Here is an 18608-nt window from a genome sequence, read left to right as displayed (position 1 = left end):
CTGGCGAACAGTACCAGAAGAGTAGAGGAATTCCAAGGCAGAGGGATAAGATAAGGTGGACTCCACAGGTGTGGGCAAGAGAGAGGCAGGCTGTGTGCTCGCTGACAGGCAGGAAGAGGCAGTGGAGAAAGCAACGATGTGACCCAGTGGGTCACTGGGACAGATGCCAAGCTCTGAAGTGTGCCAGTCTGAGGGAGGAAAATGAGCCGTCTTTACAGGCATCCTGTAATACACATAATAAGCAGTCACTAACTACTGATTGACCGATGGACCAAATTTAATAAGGATTACATCTTCTGAACGGAGATCATCACTGTTTGCTTGGTCCCTGCTGGGTCTCCGTTGCTCCCCAGCTTTCTTCTGTGTGGCGAGCGGGGGCCACTCTTGCTGTGGAGCACAGGCTTCTCTTTAGGTTTGCTTCCCTTGCTGCAGAACTCAGGCTCTAGGGTGAGCAGGCTCAGTAGCTGCGGTCTGCAGGCTTACTTGCTCTACCAGGTGTGGGATCTTCACCAACCAGGAATCGCACCCACGTCCCCTGCATTGACAAGCAGATTCTTAACCACTAGATCACAAAGGAAGCCCCTTGTTACTGGTTTTGTGTGTTAGTGACAGCAAGGATAAAAACCAAAAGATGAAAGCAAAATACTGTAGCAGGATTCTAAAAATTCATCCATCTCTTGACTCATGCATCAGCAACAACCTTGAAACGTTCTGTCCTTCCCATCTATCCCAGAGCACACATACTATCTTCTCAAAAGAACTTCAAAATCTAAAAGGTTTTTTTAGTTCTACTCATCATACTAACAAAACCAGGTACTTCAATTATCTGAGTTCAGAGAGATTCTTGTTCTCAGGACAAACCTGGTTTTAAAACTTGCTTTGGCAATTCTGCCAGCTCTGCTGAACACATGGGCTGCCTCTTCCATCGGTTATGATCAAAGAAATCTTTTATACCCAAGCTTCTAGTGATATAATAAAAAGTGATATTCATCCACAAGGCAGTGACAACAGAAACCTTTCTCGGAGAGCAAGCATGGTGGAATTGCAGAGCTCACTGGCTGATTCAACAAACAGTTATTGGGTACTTACTCTGTGCTAGGCACTCTTGAGGTCTGGAAATAGAGCAGTGAACAAGATGCTTGCGTGAGGTTCTCATGCTTGCAAAGCTTACACTTTGTTGGATTTAAGAGAGGCTCCACATAAAGATCCCTGAGAGCAGGAGCACTGTGATGCAAATGAGCGGTGAAGAGGCAGGAGGGGAAGCCACAGAGCGGGGAAGGCTGGAGGGGACAGAGCTAGCTGAGTGCCCGGGGAAGATCTCTCTGAGAAAGCGCTGTTTCAACAGGGACCTGATGGAGAGACTAAGCCCCGAGAACCACCAAATATTGGGCCTAGAAGGGACCTTTACAGATGAGGAAACTGAGGAAGACCGAGGGGAAGGACCTGCTTCATCTCCCGGGCTTCATTCAGGAATTTGCCTGCATGAACTGGGTTACCCTGTGGCTCAGTGTTAAAGAATCTGTCTGCAGTTCAGGACACTGGGGTTTGATCCCTGAATTGGGAAGATCCCCTGGAGAAGGGCATGGCAATTCACTCCAGTATTCTTGCCACAGAAAATTCTATGGACAGAGGAGCCTGGTGGGCCACAGTCCATGGGGTCGCCAACAATAAAACCCTCAGCCACCCAAAGGCTTGCGCCCACACGGGCAAGCCTCAGGGACCACAGTGACAATCACATCACGTGGGGGACAGCTGACCAATGTTAACCCCGAGGTGGGGGGGGGGGTGCGAGGAAGGGCAACACCACAGTTTTTCAAGGTCCATTATCAGATGAAAGAAAGATTAGAAGTCCTGTGGCTAGCCCAGCTAGTCCAGGGCCTGGCAGGGCCTGGCAGGGCCTGACAGGGAAGGAGGCTGGAACGTGGTGAATTACTTATCTGATAAAGCGGTGAAACTGAACAGAGCACTTTAAAAAGTAGGAGGTGTTCCTACAGAGAAAGGATGCTGCCTGACTTTCCCTAGGGAGATTCCTAATAGGATTGCAGCAGTGTGGTGTTTACTTAGATGGCTTGTTATCTGAGCTCTCTCTGTACACTGTCAGTAAGTGAGCTGGTGTTTATTAAGTGCCTATTGTGAGTTCCTTGGGGACTTTGAAGGCGGATAAAGCTGAACCACAGTTCTCCTGTAAAAACCAGAGACTTTGGTTCTTCTGTACTTTCTTATCTCACTTGAATTATAGCTATTTTTGTTTTTTCCCTTGTCCCTAAAAAAAAGCCCTTCATGAGGCTTATATAACATGAGTTTACCCAAGAAAGTGCCCCTTAGACAGAAATTACTTTTTTACTCTTTATATCCTCAATGTAGACTTTTTTAGTTCTGCACAAATAAGCACTAAATAAATATTTGCTTAATTTTATTGCTTTCGAGAAGCTTATAGATGGAAGTAAGGTAAATATCAGATATCAGATGATACCACCCTAATGGCAGAAAGTGAAGAACTAAAGAGCCTCTTGATGAAAATGAAAGAGGAGAGTGAAAAAGTTGGCTTAAAGCTCAACATTCAGAAAACTATGATCATGGCATCTGGTCCCATCACTTCATGGCAAATAAATGGAGATACAGACTTAATTTGGGGGGGCTCCAAAATCACTGCAGATGATGACTGCAGCCATGAAATTAAAAGATGCTTACTCCTTGGAAGGAAAATTATGACCAACATAGACAGCGTATTCAAAAGCAGAGACATTACTTTGCCAACAAAGGTCCATCTCGTCAACTATGGTTTTTCCAGTAGTCATGTATGGATGTGAGAGCTGGACTATAAAGAAAGCTGAGCACTGAAGAATTGATGCTTTTGAACTGTGGTGTTGGAGAAGACTCTTGAGAGTCCCTTGGAGTTCAAGGAGATCCAACCAGTCCATCCTAAAGGAGATCAGTCCTGGGTGTTCATTGGACTGATGAAGGACTGATGCTGAAGCTGAGACTCCGATACTTTGGCCACCTGAGGTGAAGAGCTGACTCGTTTGAAAAGACCATGATGCTGGGAAAGATTGAGGGCAGGAGAAGAAGGGGACGACAGAGGATGAGATGGCTGGACTGCATCACTGACTCAATGGACATGAGTTTGAGTAAATTCCGGGAGTTGGAGATGGACAGGGAGGCCTTGCATGCTGCGGTCCATGGGGTTGCTAAGAGTCAGAAGGTAATTTGAAATGTCTCCCATTAGAAAGATCCCTAAACGTTCTGGACCGTGCAAGGCTGCTGGGGATGGTCGTTGGCTGCTTCCTCCAGGCTGAGTGCTAGCTCCAGAGCCATTTTCCTTCCTTTCCCAGGCATCTAACCCTCACGGTGTGGAGTGGCCAACCTGAATCTGGGCTCTGTTACTGGGAACCCTTCTATACCATCGCTACTGTGGGCCGATTAAACACGTGGAACCACTCTGAACCTTGGTTTCCAAGTTTGCTGTCTGAAAGGTACTGGAGACACTGTGCCATTTCAGACAACAAACCCGGCGAGACTGCTGAAGGGCTACCTTGAAATCAGTGCACACTGGTATTACTTCAGCAGCACTCGTCCTGCCAGCTGCTGAACCAGGAAGTTCAACGTTCCCTGAGGTTTTAGTCCCCACATTGCATGACCCATCACATCCTGCCCCTCCCCTGCTACATCTCCTCTCAAAGGCGCTCTCTCTTCTCTACCCAAGTGGCCAGCGCCTCACCGTCCACTTACTGACCCTCCCCTGCCTGCTCTCACACCCGTGTCCCCTGGATCTCTCCTCAGTCCTACACAGCACTGCTCGGTCCCCTTGATAAATGAAATCTATTTCATTCTTCTGCTGAAAAAAAAAAAAGTCATATGCTTCCTGTGAAGCACAGTCTGAAGGCCACGCCCGTGAGGCCCTTTGGGTCACAGCCCCTCTGCTCCTGCAGACTCATTTCTACACCCTCTGGGCACCAGGAGGACCTGCCGCCCCTGTGGCTGGGGCACCGTCGCCCCCTCTCTGGGGGCAAACTTCCGCGCACTCTTCACTCCAGCGTCTGCAACCGCAGAGAAATCAAGGTGTGCACGTTTCCGCGCTCATACTCCTACTGCAACCCATTTTGCATTGTCTGTGTGTCTTCTTGAGACCCCCAGAGTGGCATGGCCACGCGCCCCCTCTACGGCGGCGACACAGAACCCACTCCAAGCAGAGGTGGGTGACGCTTCACGGGTGTGTCATGGACAAATGACAACAACATGGACAGTTGCTGCTTTACGGAAGCTGTTTCACAAACGATAGCAAAAGCTAAATAGGACACAAGTTATGAATGCCTTTGACAATTTTCTTTTCCCCAGTATCTGCTGATCCTGAAGCTTTACTCCTTCCTCCCCGCCAGCAGTTGTTTTGGTACGACAGCACTAAAGCCTGCTTGCTACCAAAGAGGATTTGGCTTCCATGCCGAAGCCCAGGACAAAATCACAACAGTAATGAAACTGTACTCACAATATTATGATCCAGTGATAGGTGGGTGAGACAGATATACCAGCGACCTTAAACAGTGACCATGGTTAAACACTAGATTAGTCTTATTTCCAGAAGAAAGAGGGCACACGAGTATCTTGTTCTGGTAAAATGAAGTAAAAGTATTTAAACTCTTTTCAAATCCAAGGCCCCAAACAAACTGTACACTCAGAGGCAAGCCTGTGGAGAGATGAGACCACATTCTTCAAGGACACCGCATGTGTGTGCCCGGTCCTGTCCGACTCTCTGTGACCCCGTGGGCGGTAGCCTGCCAGGCCCCACTGTCCGTGGAATTATCCAGGCAGGAATACCGGCATGGGTTGCCATGTCCTGCTCCAAGGGATGTTCCTGACCCAGAGATCGAAGCAGCACCTGGCTGCTGACAGTCTAGTGGTTTAGAGACCCTCGTCTTTCACTGTCTCGTTCTCCTGCCTCTTGCCTCTATCAATTCAGGATTATATGTTTCTACGAACACTTGAATTTAAGTTTTGGTTTGTCTTTCTACTCTGTTCCATTCTCCCCCGTCGTGCAATTTTTATGCATGTATTCATTTATTCATTCACATTTGGGGACTGTTAACAAAGTTCCTAAAATAGAAAATAATCACTGGACTTAGAGGAAGAGGATCAGAGTTGGAAAAGTTCTGACTGAACAGTTATTGGCTTTTGTACTTTAAGCAAAAGTGCAAGCCTCTTACTTAATCTCTTTGAGTTTCAGTTCCCTCATCTACAAAATGAAGACAATTCTTCCCAGGATTATAATAAGATTAAAAATGGTAGACATGTGTGCTCTTTTAAAAGTAAAGAAAGTTCTACTCATTAACAAATACTATAAGCCAGCTGTCCAACTAGCTGTAAAATTTTATTCAACAGCAAAAGACACATGTTTTGACTTGCTCTTACAACAGAGATATCAGAAGGAGTTTCAGCATCAGATTATTCTACGTTTATTTACCTAATCAATCAGGTAAAAGGTTAGGTTCCAATTTAATAAGAGACTGACTAGAAACACAGAGGAAAGTGTGAGATGTTAGGTTTTTAACACAGACAGTAGGAAACAGTTACTATTCCTTTTGTTACCCTAGATATGCCTTATCTGAAGACATCAATATTGTTTAATAAAAAAAGGTGGGCTGTAACTGATTCAAAGGTGAGTGTACACAGGCTTTTGGGGCACTAGATCCAGCAAAGGCTTTAAGAGGCACGTGTTGAGATGAGAGAGCTGAGGATTAGGCTCAGTTCCCGGGATGTTCTGCATTATTATTTCTGGATTAAGGGATGATTGAAGAACAGGACACTCAAAAGGCAGACGATGCAGACAGGCCTCACAGTCACTTTTAATGAAGAGCTTATAGCAAATTATGATGAAATAATACAAACACATACCCCTAGAACCATTAGAAAGATGACTAACTACAGAATACTGACCCAGTGTGGGAATTCACACCCACAATTGTTTCATTCCTTCCTCCCCACCTCAAAAGTAAGGCATATAGTTAGGCGTGGCTTTCAGTCTTATTAAAATCTTTTTAAGGGAATCATGAAGGAAAAGCTGCAGCTGGTGAGTCTTGGGGGTCAAGGGTGTTCATTACAAGATAAAACCTGCCAAGACGAAGAGATGTTTCCAAACTGCCTCTTTGTGGTCCTTGTTTTTGTAAGTGTGAATAAACTTTAAACATAGAGTTTTTCAATTATAAGACTGAATTTGGTGGCTGAAGCATTAATACGGGTGTGTGTGTATAAATATTTTCATTATTTGAATTTACTTATTCCTCATTGTGTTTTAAAGGGCTTGAAACGTTTAGGATATTTGGAATATGTGATATACATGTCTATAATGGCTCTCATTATTCCACTGAAATGTGCAATTCCATCCAACTTTCTTGGAAATCACTATTTTAAAAAAACCTTAAAACTGAACTAACTTCAAATCTTACCTCTCAAAAATTTCACATTATTAGTGAAATAATAAAATAATTGTAGTACAGAATTACTATTTTTTTTGCATGCTGAGTCACTCAGTTGTGTCTGAGTCTTTGTGACCCCATGGACTATAACCCACCAAGCTACTCTGTCCATGGAATTTTCCAGGCAGGAATACTGGAATGGGCTGCCACTCCCTTCTCCAAGGGATCTTCCCGACCCAGGGATCAAACCTGGTGTCTCCTGCATCTTCTGCATTCATAGGCAAATTCTTTACCACTGAGCCCCAAATCAACGCTGCCAGGAGAAATATCAACAACCTCAGATATGCAGATGACAGCACCCTTATGGCAGAAAGTGAAGAAGAACTAAAGAGCCTCTTGATGAAAGTGAAAGAGGAGAGTGAAAACGTTGGCTTAAAGCTCAACATTCAGAAAACTAAGACCATGGCTTCTGGTCCCATCACTTCATGGCAAATAGATGGGGAAACAGTGGAAACAGTGGCTGATTTTATTTTTTAGGGCTCCAAAATCACTGCAGATGGTGACTGCAGCCGTGAAACTAAAAGAGGCTTGCTCCTTGGAAGAAAAGCTATGACCAACATAGACAGCATATTTAAAAGCAGAGACATTACCAACAAAGGTCCATCTAGTCAAAGCTATGGTTTTTTCAGTGGTCATGTATAGATGTGAGAGTTGGATTGTGAAGAAAGCTGAGCACCAAAGAACTGATGCTTGTGAACTGTGGTGTTGGAGAAGACTCCTGAGAGTCCCTTGGACTGCAAGGAGATCCAAGCAGTCCATCCTAAAGGAGATCAGTCCTGGCTGTTCATTGAAAGGACTGATGGCGAGGCTGAAACTCCAATATTCTGGCCACCTGATGCGAAGAGCTGACTCGTTTGAAAAGACCCTGATGCTGGGAAAGACGGAGGGCAGGAGGAGAAGGGGATGACAGAGGATGAGATAGCTGGATGGCATCATCAACTCAATGGACATGAGTTTGGGTAAACTCTGGGAGTTGGTGATGGACAGGGAGGCCTTGCCTGCTGCAGTCCATGGGGTTGCAAAGAGTCGGACATGACTGAGCCACTGACCTCACTGAATACTGATGTTAAAACGGACTTTGCAGCCTACTGATTTTTCAGTACTAAACCTACCATATGTAGTTGGAATATGTTTCAAAATTAGAGGGTATATGTCTCTAATACATTTATAACTCATTCTTTAATTTTTAATTTTCTCATTAGACTCCACTTTGTGAGGAAAATATTCTATTGTTTCTTTTTCCAGACAACTTGTTTCTAAAGTATGTTAAATCTTTGTCTGTTACACACACATATACACATCAGGCACAACAAACAGTGTATCTTGGGGCATTTTAACACTTAGGTTTGCATGGCTGGTCAGTGTAACTAATTAAGAGGAGGGCTAAAGAAAGGAAAAGAGATTTGCCTACAATTGATTCCATAGCTATAAAAGTGAAAAGCGAAAGTGAAGTTGCTCAGTTGTGTCCAACTCTTCACAACCCCATGGACTGTAGCCTACCACGCTCTTCCGTGCATGGGATTTTCCAGGCAAGAGTACTAGAGTGGGGTGCCAGTACTCTTAGCTACATGTAGACTTAACAAAGCAAAGTGATGAACTAGTTTGCCTTTTGTGATTGGGGTAGAATCTGTGCAGCGTTTGGGTATGTGGGGAGACAGGAGAGGTTTACACCAGACCTTATATATAGTCAGCAATCTTTACCCCATTTCACTTTCAAAAATTCTCCTTATTGAAAAAAAAAACCCTTTAGCCTTCTCAAAGGACAGGTGTGGGGCGTTATTTATCTACTTATCCTTGCTTAAGCTTTGTGTTATTTTACATCAAATGTGTTTACTCTCAAAGAAAAGTTGTTTAGCATGACCTTAAACACAGATTTTAAAGTGGAAAATGTAATCATTTTCCCCTAAAAAATTTCCTAATAAATTGAACTATCAAAACAAATATCAAATAAACAAAGAAACAAATAAAAGAAATAAACAAAGAAACATGTAGCACATAGGCAGCCTATGATTGAGGTCTTGTGGGCTTATACAATAATAATGGTATTTTTTAATCATTAAATTATTTTAAAAAACTAAGCAGATTGTATCCTTGCAAATTAATTTGGCAATTAATCTAAATTTTTAAAAATTTAGATATTTTTATCAATTTTAGTTCTGAAACCAAAGAGTTATCACTTTATGTTAAAAGTTTGTAAGTTCAGATAAATTTATCTCAGTTTGTCTGAAACTTGAGTCTCAGATTTCTCAGTAGGAGGATATAATAACTTCCTCACTGGGTTCCTGTGAAGATTAAGGAAAATGATAGATGTGGAAATATCTTACAAACAGTCAAGGGCTATGATAATATTAATAAATAGAATCTTTTCCATTCACATTATGAAATCCAAAGCACAGAAACAACTTTAACACATTAATAACTGACTACACTGTAAAACAATAAATTTTTTAAAATTTCAGAATGTAACATATGTTCTTATGAGCATGAAGATGAGACTTTTTAACTCTTAAAATACTGAAATATTCAGAAAATAATGGAGTACAATATCTAATTATCGATAACAGGAATTATGAGATGTTTGTACAAATAATTAAGAATACTTTTGAAGATTATGATGACTAATGTAACTGAGGCTTTTTCAGCTACCTGTTCACCTTCTTTCAGTATCTCTGGCTCTGTAATGTGTTGTCTCCAAATCTCCTAGAGTTGTGATTTTAAATATATATATATATATTTCATTTGTATAAAATAACAAGCCATTCCATACTGAGATAAATATAATTAATTATAGTGGATTCAATTGTATATTTTTTTCCTACTTAATTTGTGAGCAGAGGTTACTTCTTGTAAAGGCTGATTAGAATGTCATTTTCACTTCACATTATTTTTACTTCATAGAAGCTATCACCTTGGCCATTTTTTAATTGTTCAATGACCTTATGATATGGTGAGTTACACTGTCTTTTTCAATAGATATATTAAATAATATTAACAAAACTATTTTCCTTCTTTATACATAAAAGTAAATACAGATAAAACATCTTCTATTTTCTTCTTTCATCATAATGAGACATTGCGTTTCTGTGAAAAAGGAGAAAAGAACACCTTTAGGGAATGCTGCTCTACAAGACTGACACTATTAGAAACTGGTAACTAACTAGTCAGTATAATTTTAGAGGCAATGGGAATCTTCTGCCTCAGTTGTTTAAAAGAGTTTCCTATATCTTTTAGTTAAAATATTTTAAAATCAAATATTGATGTGTTTTTAAATCAAATATTCACTGGATCTAACCTTGCAAAAACATTATAAAATGTCCTTTCCAATTCCTTGACATCAAGATTCTGTCTTAAATTCCTACCAAAGTAGGATGAAAGTGAGTTACACAGTTTGTGGGACCCAATATAAGATCTCTTATTCATAAATGGAGAATTTCAAAATTGCAACAACAGAATTTCAGCAATGGCAGAGCATGCAACTGAGCACTGGGGTCTTCTAAATGCAGCCCAAGGAGCTGGCCCTGCGTGTAACTTACACTAGAGTGTAAGAAACTGAGCATCGATCACCAGAGGAAGAGAACATGGAAGAGGTGTGTACTAAAGTAGGCTGTCTAAAGGAGAGCTGAGAGAGCCCAAGGCACACCCCCTCTCAAATTCTGCCTTAAACTAGCCGCATTCCAATCTGCTTTATCTAGCTATTAACATCTGCCCTGGGATTTCTTTGGAAGGATTGATGCTAAAGCTGAAACTCCAGTACTTTGGCCACCTCATGTGAAGAGTTGACTCATTGGAGAAGACTCTGATGCTGGGAGGGATTGGGGGCAGGAGGAGAAGGGGATGACCGAGGATGAGATGGCTGGATGACATCACTGACTCAATGGACGTGAGTCTGAGTGAACTCCGGGAGTTGGGGATGGACACGGAGGCCTGGTGTGCTGCAATTCATGGGGTCGCAAAGAGTCGGACACGACTGAGCGACTGAACTGAACTGAACTGAACATCTTTGGAAGATATTAGCCCACTGCTGCTTTACCCTGTTTCCCATCCCAGGGATATTTTCATATTTATAGAGGCCAGTGAAAAACAAAATTACTTGAAAAATGAACAAGCAAATTTTTCCAGGTGGTGTTTAGTACTGTGAGAGACCTCGTTGAGGCAGGGTCCCCAATACCTCTCAGGACATGTCTTGGCGGACCTGTCTGTCAGTTTATCTACTAGTACAGTTAATTCTGCTACTGCAATTGTTAGAGTGTTAAATTTGTATCTCCCATTAAACAGGCAATTTTATTTTTCCACAGAAAGTAATGTATTTTCATAGCGATTTTAGCAAACTTTTGAAGGATCAGTGCTAGAACCGAGACGCTCTCCAGCTGAGACTTGGAAAAGCCGAGAGTCGAGTGGCCGCTGTGTCTTTCTCAGTTTGCCTGGTGTTCTGGCCAGCACTGCTGTTTCTGATCTCTGTCGCCCCTGCTGGCTACAAATATCTCTTCAATTACAGGATCTAGCTACTTCTGAATCAACCTGATTTGAAGCTTTTGATAATATCAGGGAATTTTAGTGAATGTTATAATTTAATGTGAAATTACAACATTTACTGAGTACTATCAACCTATGAACAACATGTAGATTTAAATCATGATATATATATACTAGTATTTATTATTTACCTTTAAATGTATTTTAAACAAGATAACTAAGAAGGATCAAATACATTGATGTTCATGGGTATGTGTTTGGTATGACCGATAATTTAGTCAGAAACACATTTTATTGCTGGAATAAAATGCATAATGTTACACTTGGCAATGCCTACGGGCTTAGAGTTCGTATGACTTGGGCAAAAGAAAATAATGAAAGCCATCTCCTAGGTTCACAGGCATTGCTAGGGTTTACTTTTCATTGTGATGTGCCATAAGTTGTAAACATCTATTTACTCCAAGAGGCACCTACTTTGGAGAAATTAACCCTAAATAAATCGAGCTCTTTTACATTAGATTTTCCCCTTTTAAATATAATATTTCCATGCAAGCACCACAGCATTTGCCATTTTGTCAGCTGTCGAGATATGATATTATCTATCTTTGCATACAAACACTTATTCATACTTTCCATAACTTTAAAAACAATCACGGTGATTTCCAAAAGAAGGTATCATGCCTCACAAATCTTTCTAATTATGGATTCAGTTTTTACTACTTATTTTAGAAAATGATAACTTTCATATTTTGTCTAGATATATATATATATATATGGATGTTGCCACAGAGAGAAAGAGGTAGCTATGAAATCTTTTGTTGTTAGTAAAACACCCATTTGAATATTACCCATGTGTTTTGGCTATATCTTTTGATTATGGAATACATTGCTGTTTGAGTGTGCAGCTGGAAGAAGAGGGCTCTGACCTCGATTTCATGTTAGGGAGAAGAAAGACTAACAGACAAAAACTTAAAACAGTTACCAGTTCCTTTAGTATTGGCTGAAACCATTGAGACTATTGGTTGAAATCATTTCAGCTAGAAACCAGACACGAGTACATATGGCTAACTTGAGTTTTGTTCTTTGGTTATTACATGTGAGATCTCCACACTGCAGAGGCAGTGTCTAAGAGAAAAAGCTGGAGTTTCCTAGTGGCCCAGAGGGGAAAGAATCTGCATGCAGTGCAGGAGATCTGGGTTCAGTCTCTGGGTTGGGAAGATCCCCTGGAGAAGGAAATGGTTACCCTGCAGCGTTCTTGCCTGGAGAATCCCATGGACACAGGAGCATGGGGAGGCTACAGTCCATGGGGCCACAGAGTCAGACACGATTGAGCGTGTCTTACGAGTTCCACTCAAATGAGTTGATTTTCAATCCTGTATAATCATATTTTTGTTATCTTCCTTCCAAAGTTTATATAACCCCATTATTTCTAAAAATATTTTTTCTTTTCTTATAACTATGCAAAAGGCAGCAAATTCTTTCGAAAGAATAATTTTAAGAGACATTTGATAATTTAACTATATACATTGTGCCACATTTTTCTTTCTCAAAAGAGTTATTTCAGAATTTTTATAAGTGAAACTGAAAATAAATACTTCAGAGAAATATATGAAACATTAAATATGTGTCATTTCCAAATTTGCTACAAGGAAAAATTAACAAATGAAAGCCAAAATCTATTCACCAACTTACTAAAATAAATCAGTTTCCAAAGGATCTGGACCTTACTGAAGGAATAACATGTAATCTTGGAAGTTTCTATACTTATAAACTTGAAGTCTGCAGACTTTAAAGCAAAGCTTAAATCAAATCTAGCTTGGTGAGTTCTTTAAAAAATTGACATTGTAATGGGACCCAATATCCAGCTGTTCTGTGGTCAAATCTGTTTCTTCATCCCAAAGGGAAAAGTCTGCAGAAACACATTGCTAGTTTGCTTTTATTCCGTACTGATCAAATGCCTTACTCTTATTTTTAAAATGTAAAACAAGCAATGCCTTTTTATTTTGGGTGAATTAATATTACATATTTCATATATATATATGCTCCAAATATTTCAAAAGACTATGTATTGGTTTGCAGTTTTCGGTAAAAAAATCAAAATGGAGGGGCAGATGTAGATATAGCGTCTTTGAGTTTAAGAAGTGTGTTTAGGAAGTGAGCAGCCAAGAAACCACCTGCTTCTGGTTCTGCCTGGCGTGGGCATCGGTGGGACACAGAACAGCACATTTTCAGGTGGCAACTCAGAACAGGCAACGGATACACACACACACATCCAAATAAACACAGATTTCACACTAAGATGGTGCTGGTTTCCCAAGCAACATAAACTGAATGTATGGTCAATATACCCCTGGGTGGCTCAATAAAATATTAGCAATTCTGTTTTTCCATGGCATATTATAAGATTCTTTTTTTCTTTCTTTAACCACAATGACAACAGCAGTATTTACTTTTCTTCCTAGGTAGAAAGTAACGTTTGGAAGCACAACTGCATGCATCTTAGGTATTGCTTTGCATTGCAATACAGAGGAAAAATAATGCAGAACTTAGCCCAAATTCAGTATTTAAATTGCAAAGTATTTTCAAATGGAGCAATACAGAGGAAAAATAAAGCAGAACTTAGCCTAATTCAGGATTTAAACTGCAAAGTATCTTTAAATGGAGTATTTAAATGTTGGAGGACTCGAATTTTAAAATCTGTTTCAACACAGATTTGGAGTGACTGACTATCCAACTAAAACTTTTTAAGCTGTTGCTTCTATTAAGTAATTGCGAACCAATGAGGGAGAATAAATTACATTTTTCAGAATAATCATTCCAAAACAAATATTTAGAGGTATCAGACACTGTTTCAAGGTCAAATGAATAATCTGACTGATCTTTGCAGGTTATGCTTGCCTTTGACCCAGTACAGAAGATCATAGAGCGCGCTGTTTCTGGTGTCTACCTAAAGGCTATTGACGTTGGCAAGTTTCATCTATTACCAGGATGCTACTATGAATGCACTGGTCCCCAAAGCAACACCTGACAAGAAGACAGGGAGCAAGTAAGTTTCAGAGAACACAACCTGGTTACTATAGTCAACCACCGAATCTTGGGGAAGACTAAGGAAGAGGGATTAAAATAATTTAAATCAAGGCAAATTATGTGAAATCATGCTACTCATACTGTTAATTCAGACATAACTGTTCATTTCTACTATCTACTCATCCGTCAGCAAAATGAAAAATAAGTTCCGTTCTAAAAATGACAACACAAACACAATTGGCTTTAAAATAAAAATTCTAATGTGTAGACAGACTGAACAGAAAAATGAACATAGGTAGCTAACACAGATACACTTTATTTCTATCTTTCCCCACCTTCGTTTCAAATCATGGAGGTTGACAACACATTTCCCCCACTATCACACAGTCTGGTCAATAAATCCAAGTGAAAAAATGAAAATCTGAATCACCAGGCTCATGAAGCCAACTGAAAAAGTTGCCATTGTTACCTGACCCACTGTGGCTACCTCAAATGTAGCATTCCCTTACATGCTATTATTCTTTACTCTTGAACATTCATACTTCACTACCTGAATGTTCAATAAACTCAGGAAAAATAAACTGAGGAAGCCGGCTTCTCTCATTCACAGAAAGGTATTTTTCACTTATATAATTTGTTACATTTTAAAGAGATAAAAGCTGTATCTGCAAGTGATTCAAAGATGTTTTGTATTCATGGTTTCATCTCTGCTGAAATAAATGTGTAATTTAAACCACACATAATTCATAGCAATTTAGGCCCATTACAGAGGTCTAGCTTCTTTTTTATGATAGTTACTAACTAAAACAGTGCTATTGGCACGCTGAGCCTGCCACCTCGACTTCAACATACAGGTTTAATGAATAAATGTCCTGACATAAAAAAGGAAAACAATAATATGCACAAAGCTGCTAGCTGTTATGTTTCGAGTGTGTGGTAAAGATTAAGTACATTCACTGAAGTTAAGAACTGTGCAAAGGAAAAAACATTTCTTTTTTTAAGGAAGAAGTGAAGGGCTTTTGAGAGAAATATGAAATAGTATTTCTCAAAATTTCTGGGTCCCTCATTCCCTGCTCCCCACAGCCACCTGTACCCCGTCAAGAATTTAAACTCTTCAGAGTCACTTTTAAAGGATAAATGATGGGATATTTTAATATAATCCTGAATACAGGTTTAGATTGAAAATGGGAATTGGGACCGTAATTAATTATGTTGCCAAGTTTTTTGAACTTTAAGAAGACAAATTGAGGCAAATGAGGACATTTATATGACTGCAACCTTACAAAAGTTCATGGGTTAAAACTTTGGTAAACAGAATCTTTTTTGACATTTGATTAATTCCATATGCAGAATGAGTGTGAGGAATTAATATCCTTTTGGTGTTTTCACTTTCTGAAACCACTGTAATAAGAGACTGACATAGAATCAAAACCAACTATAAACACAGCCTTCAGCTAGGGTTACGGACCTTATTATCACTTTTAATAAACAATAATGAGTAATAAATACCGATAGCCCTCAGTACACTCTGGTCTGTTCGAATCTTTGCTCTCGCATCCATCCGTCACGTCTTTCAGGATAATAAAACAATTCAATCCCATCAAATGCCGACAACCGCTCCCTCGGGAGGGATGTTTTATCTCTACTTCTGTGAGCCCGGGGAGGATTTTACTTGTTTGAAGGGGGCGGAGAATGGAGCGGGGTCCTATTTATTTCCATTGACGACTCCCCTGGTTCTCACAGGCGCTCAGGGATCGGGTGGGAGGAGAGGAGGAGGAGGTGCGGAGATTCCCTCCTTCAGAAAAGAAAAAAAGGTTCAGGAAGCGAGGCGGGAGGAGGAGGGGTGGAGGGGGGTTAAGAGAGCTTAGAGTGTTCGGAGATCAGCAACGAAAATACATACACATGCGTTTTGTGCGATTTAGCGGGATCGAAAGATGAGAAGTAAAAAAAAAAAATTTACAACCCAACTAAGTTGCTAAAAAGAATTCTGTTACACCAATTAACAAACACACCCAGAAACAATTTCTCAGGTTCATTTCCCGCTCAAGGTCTCGGTTTCTGGGAGCGACTTGTACCCAGGAGCGGGAGCTGGGCAGCGCCCCGAAGGGGACCGGGAGGGGACCCGCGACCCGCCCGAAGGCTAGCTGAGCCGAGCGCAGAGGGCCCGCGCTGAGCTCCGCGGGCCTCGGGGACCCGCGCGCAGCGGGCGCGGGGGCTGCGCGGAGTCCTCCCGCCTGGACCTCCGCGGGAGGAGGCGTGCGGTGAGAAGGGGGCACCGAGGGAGCAGGGTGTACCGAAACCGTACCCCCAGACGAGCAGTTTGCGAAGTGCCCCCCGCTCCAAGAGAACAGCTGGGACCTGGAGCCGCTCGTTCGGATTCCAAAGGGTCGGGGCCGGCCCGACTGCAGCCCGAAGGGCGGGCGAACCCCGGCTCCCGCACAGACGGGACTGGGGCGCTCCATCTGCGGCGGGAAGAAGCGTGCCCTCGGTGGCAGTTTTGCTTTCCAGGCAAAAGTAGGATCAGGTCACCGGGCCACCCCGCTCGGCTCGAGGAAGTTTCTCTGACGATGCTCGATGCTCGCCTTAACCCGCCAAGGATGCCTGAGGAGCCGAAGCGGTGGGAGGTCCCCCGGGGCAAGGCCGGGCAGAGACCCCGGGACAGTCCGCCAGGAGCCCGCCCCTCGCACCAGCCAGAGCCCTCGCTTCTCGCTTCACGCTGAGACGCGCCTTGCGAGACCCCAGGTCCCGCAGGCTTCCTGCAGCGGCGGGCGGAGGGCATGAACCCGGGGCGGGCGGGCCAAGTCGGGGGGTACAGGCTCCGCGGCTCCCAGGACGCCGCCGCAGCCCGGGCACTCGGCCCCGCGTCCCGGGCCTGAGTACGCTCTCCCTGCACCTCCGGGGCCGCCCAGCGCGAAGCCCGCCTGGGGCACCCGCGGGGACCTGCTCCACGCCCTGCTGCCCTCAGCTCCTCGGGAGCCGGCGCCCTCGGCCAGCGGGGACCGAGCGCCCGGCGGGCCCCGGCATACGCGCCTCGCCTTCTCCCCGACCAGCCCGCCGGGGTGGGCGCTCCTTGCGCCAGGTCTCGGGTGGCTGGGCGAGGCGGCGGGACGTCGGCTTTTTTTTTTTTTTTTCCCCTCCTCGCTACTTACCTTACAAAATGCATGTTTTTCTGAAGGGAAGAGGAAAGATCCCTCCCCGAGGTGTGGTGTGCGAACAAGTCCACGTCCCCGGCTGCTCCGGCCAAGATGCTGAACACTGGTACTCAGGAACCACAAGCACTTGGAGGGGGAGGCAGATAAAAGAGGGGGGGAAAATGAAATCGCCCGAAGTGTCCTAACTTTGCGGTCGGCGCTGCAAACTTCAAAGGCGGGCGACAACCGGCGGCGTGCGGCCGCCGAAGTTGCTGAGAAGTAGAGCAGGGCGAAGCGCGGGGCCCGGGGAAACCCCGGGGCAGAGCGCGCGAGCGGCGGGAGGTCCTTTTAAAAGGCCGGGGGGTGGTGCTGGGGGCCGGGCGGCCGGAGGAGGATGCGGCGGAGCTGGGAGCGGCTGCGGGCTCGGCGGACGCCGCTCGGGACGCCGGCGCCAGGCTGGAGCGCGGCGCGCAGAGGGTCGGGCGCACCCGGCGGCGGCGGCGGGGGCGCGGCTGGGCTCGCTCCGCTCTCTCGCGCCGCTGAGCCGGGAGTGCTGATCTCTGCCGAGTGTCACTGCTGAAGCCCGGAGCCGCTCCCCGCCCGCCCCGCCGCTGCCCGCCCGCCCCCTCCCGCCTCTGCCCACCGTCTCCCGCTCAGTTCCTCCCTCCCTCCCGCTGCGCGCCATCGCGCGCGCGCGCTCGCACGCACACACACACACACACACACACACACGCACACACACACACACACACAGCCGGCGACCCAGCGCTCCTCAAACAGAGACCCTCGCGGGCGGCATCGCGGGAGACGTACTTCCCTCCTGACCTCCCAGCCAGCAGCAGAGAAGCAGAAGGAGGCCCGCAGACACCGGGTCAGAGCTGCGAAACCCAGAGAGACGCGCCCAAGGGCATCCCACTGTCAGGGAGACCCGGGTGCACATGGGGGGAACTCGTGTTGATTTGGGGGCGGGGTGGGGAGACGAACTAAAATCGAGGTTGGAGGCGGAGAGCATAGTGTGCAGACCGTGCATGCATGTCCCACTTTCCCCGCGGCCGCCTGCCTACCACAGTCTTCAGCCGGGGAGCGCTTCCCCCTCGGCGCGCTCCGAGCCTCCTCCGGTTGGAAACTCAGCAGCTGTTTTAACAATTGAAAAGCGGCCCTACGGGACCAGTGAGAGACAGAGCAGTGTGTGAAGCCATTAAGGCTGACTAGGCAATTATGATAAGAAGTTACCTAATTAGCAACCTGGCCTGGGCACAGGAAAACATAGGGGAAGCGAGCGGGGTGGTGTGCAAAAAACCTGAGTGATTTAGTGATCTCACTTTCGCAACTGCGAGCCTAGTTTTCAGCAAACCTGGGTTTTAGACCCTTGGATTTTAAGTTCTCGGAACATACAGTTTGTTAAGATATAGAGTCAATAATGAAACCATGAAAAATACTTGCCCGCTTCTCATTGCCACGGAAAAACAAAGATAAGATGAAAATCACCCTTACCCCGATCATATTGTTC

General features: G+C 44.0%; 1 protein-coding gene across 2 annotated transcripts in view; it reads right to left on the bottom strand.

Moving 5' to 3' along the window:
- Window positions 1-18036, bottom strand: part of NDNF (neuron derived neurotrophic factor) — a 42628-nt gene extending 24592 nt beyond the window's left edge. The window contains exons 1-2 of one of the 2 annotated variants that reach the window (XM_069592945.1): window positions 17912-18036; window positions 17117-17245 (exon numbers count right to left, since the gene is read on the bottom strand). In XM_069592945.1, the coding sequence (XP_069449046.1) occupies window positions 17117-17130 (14 nt within the window). In that variant the 5' untranslated portion in view covers window positions 17131-17245; window positions 17912-18036. Of the gene's footprint in view, window positions 1-17116; window positions 17750-17911 lie in introns of those variants that run through there. The other variant, XM_069592944.1, reaches the window with a different exon arrangement.
- Between the last annotated feature and the right edge of the window lie 572 nt (window positions 18037-18608).

This window comes from Ovis canadensis, chromosome 6, assembly GCF_042477335.2.
Source record: "Ovis canadensis isolate MfBH-ARS-UI-01 breed Bighorn chromosome 6, ARS-UI_OviCan_v2, whole genome shotgun sequence".
Classification (NCBI taxonomy): domain Eukaryota; kingdom Metazoa; phylum Chordata; class Mammalia; order Artiodactyla; family Bovidae; genus Ovis; species Ovis canadensis.
Note: the sequence above shows the minus strand (reverse complement) of the source record. Positions and strands in the feature narration are given on the sequence as shown.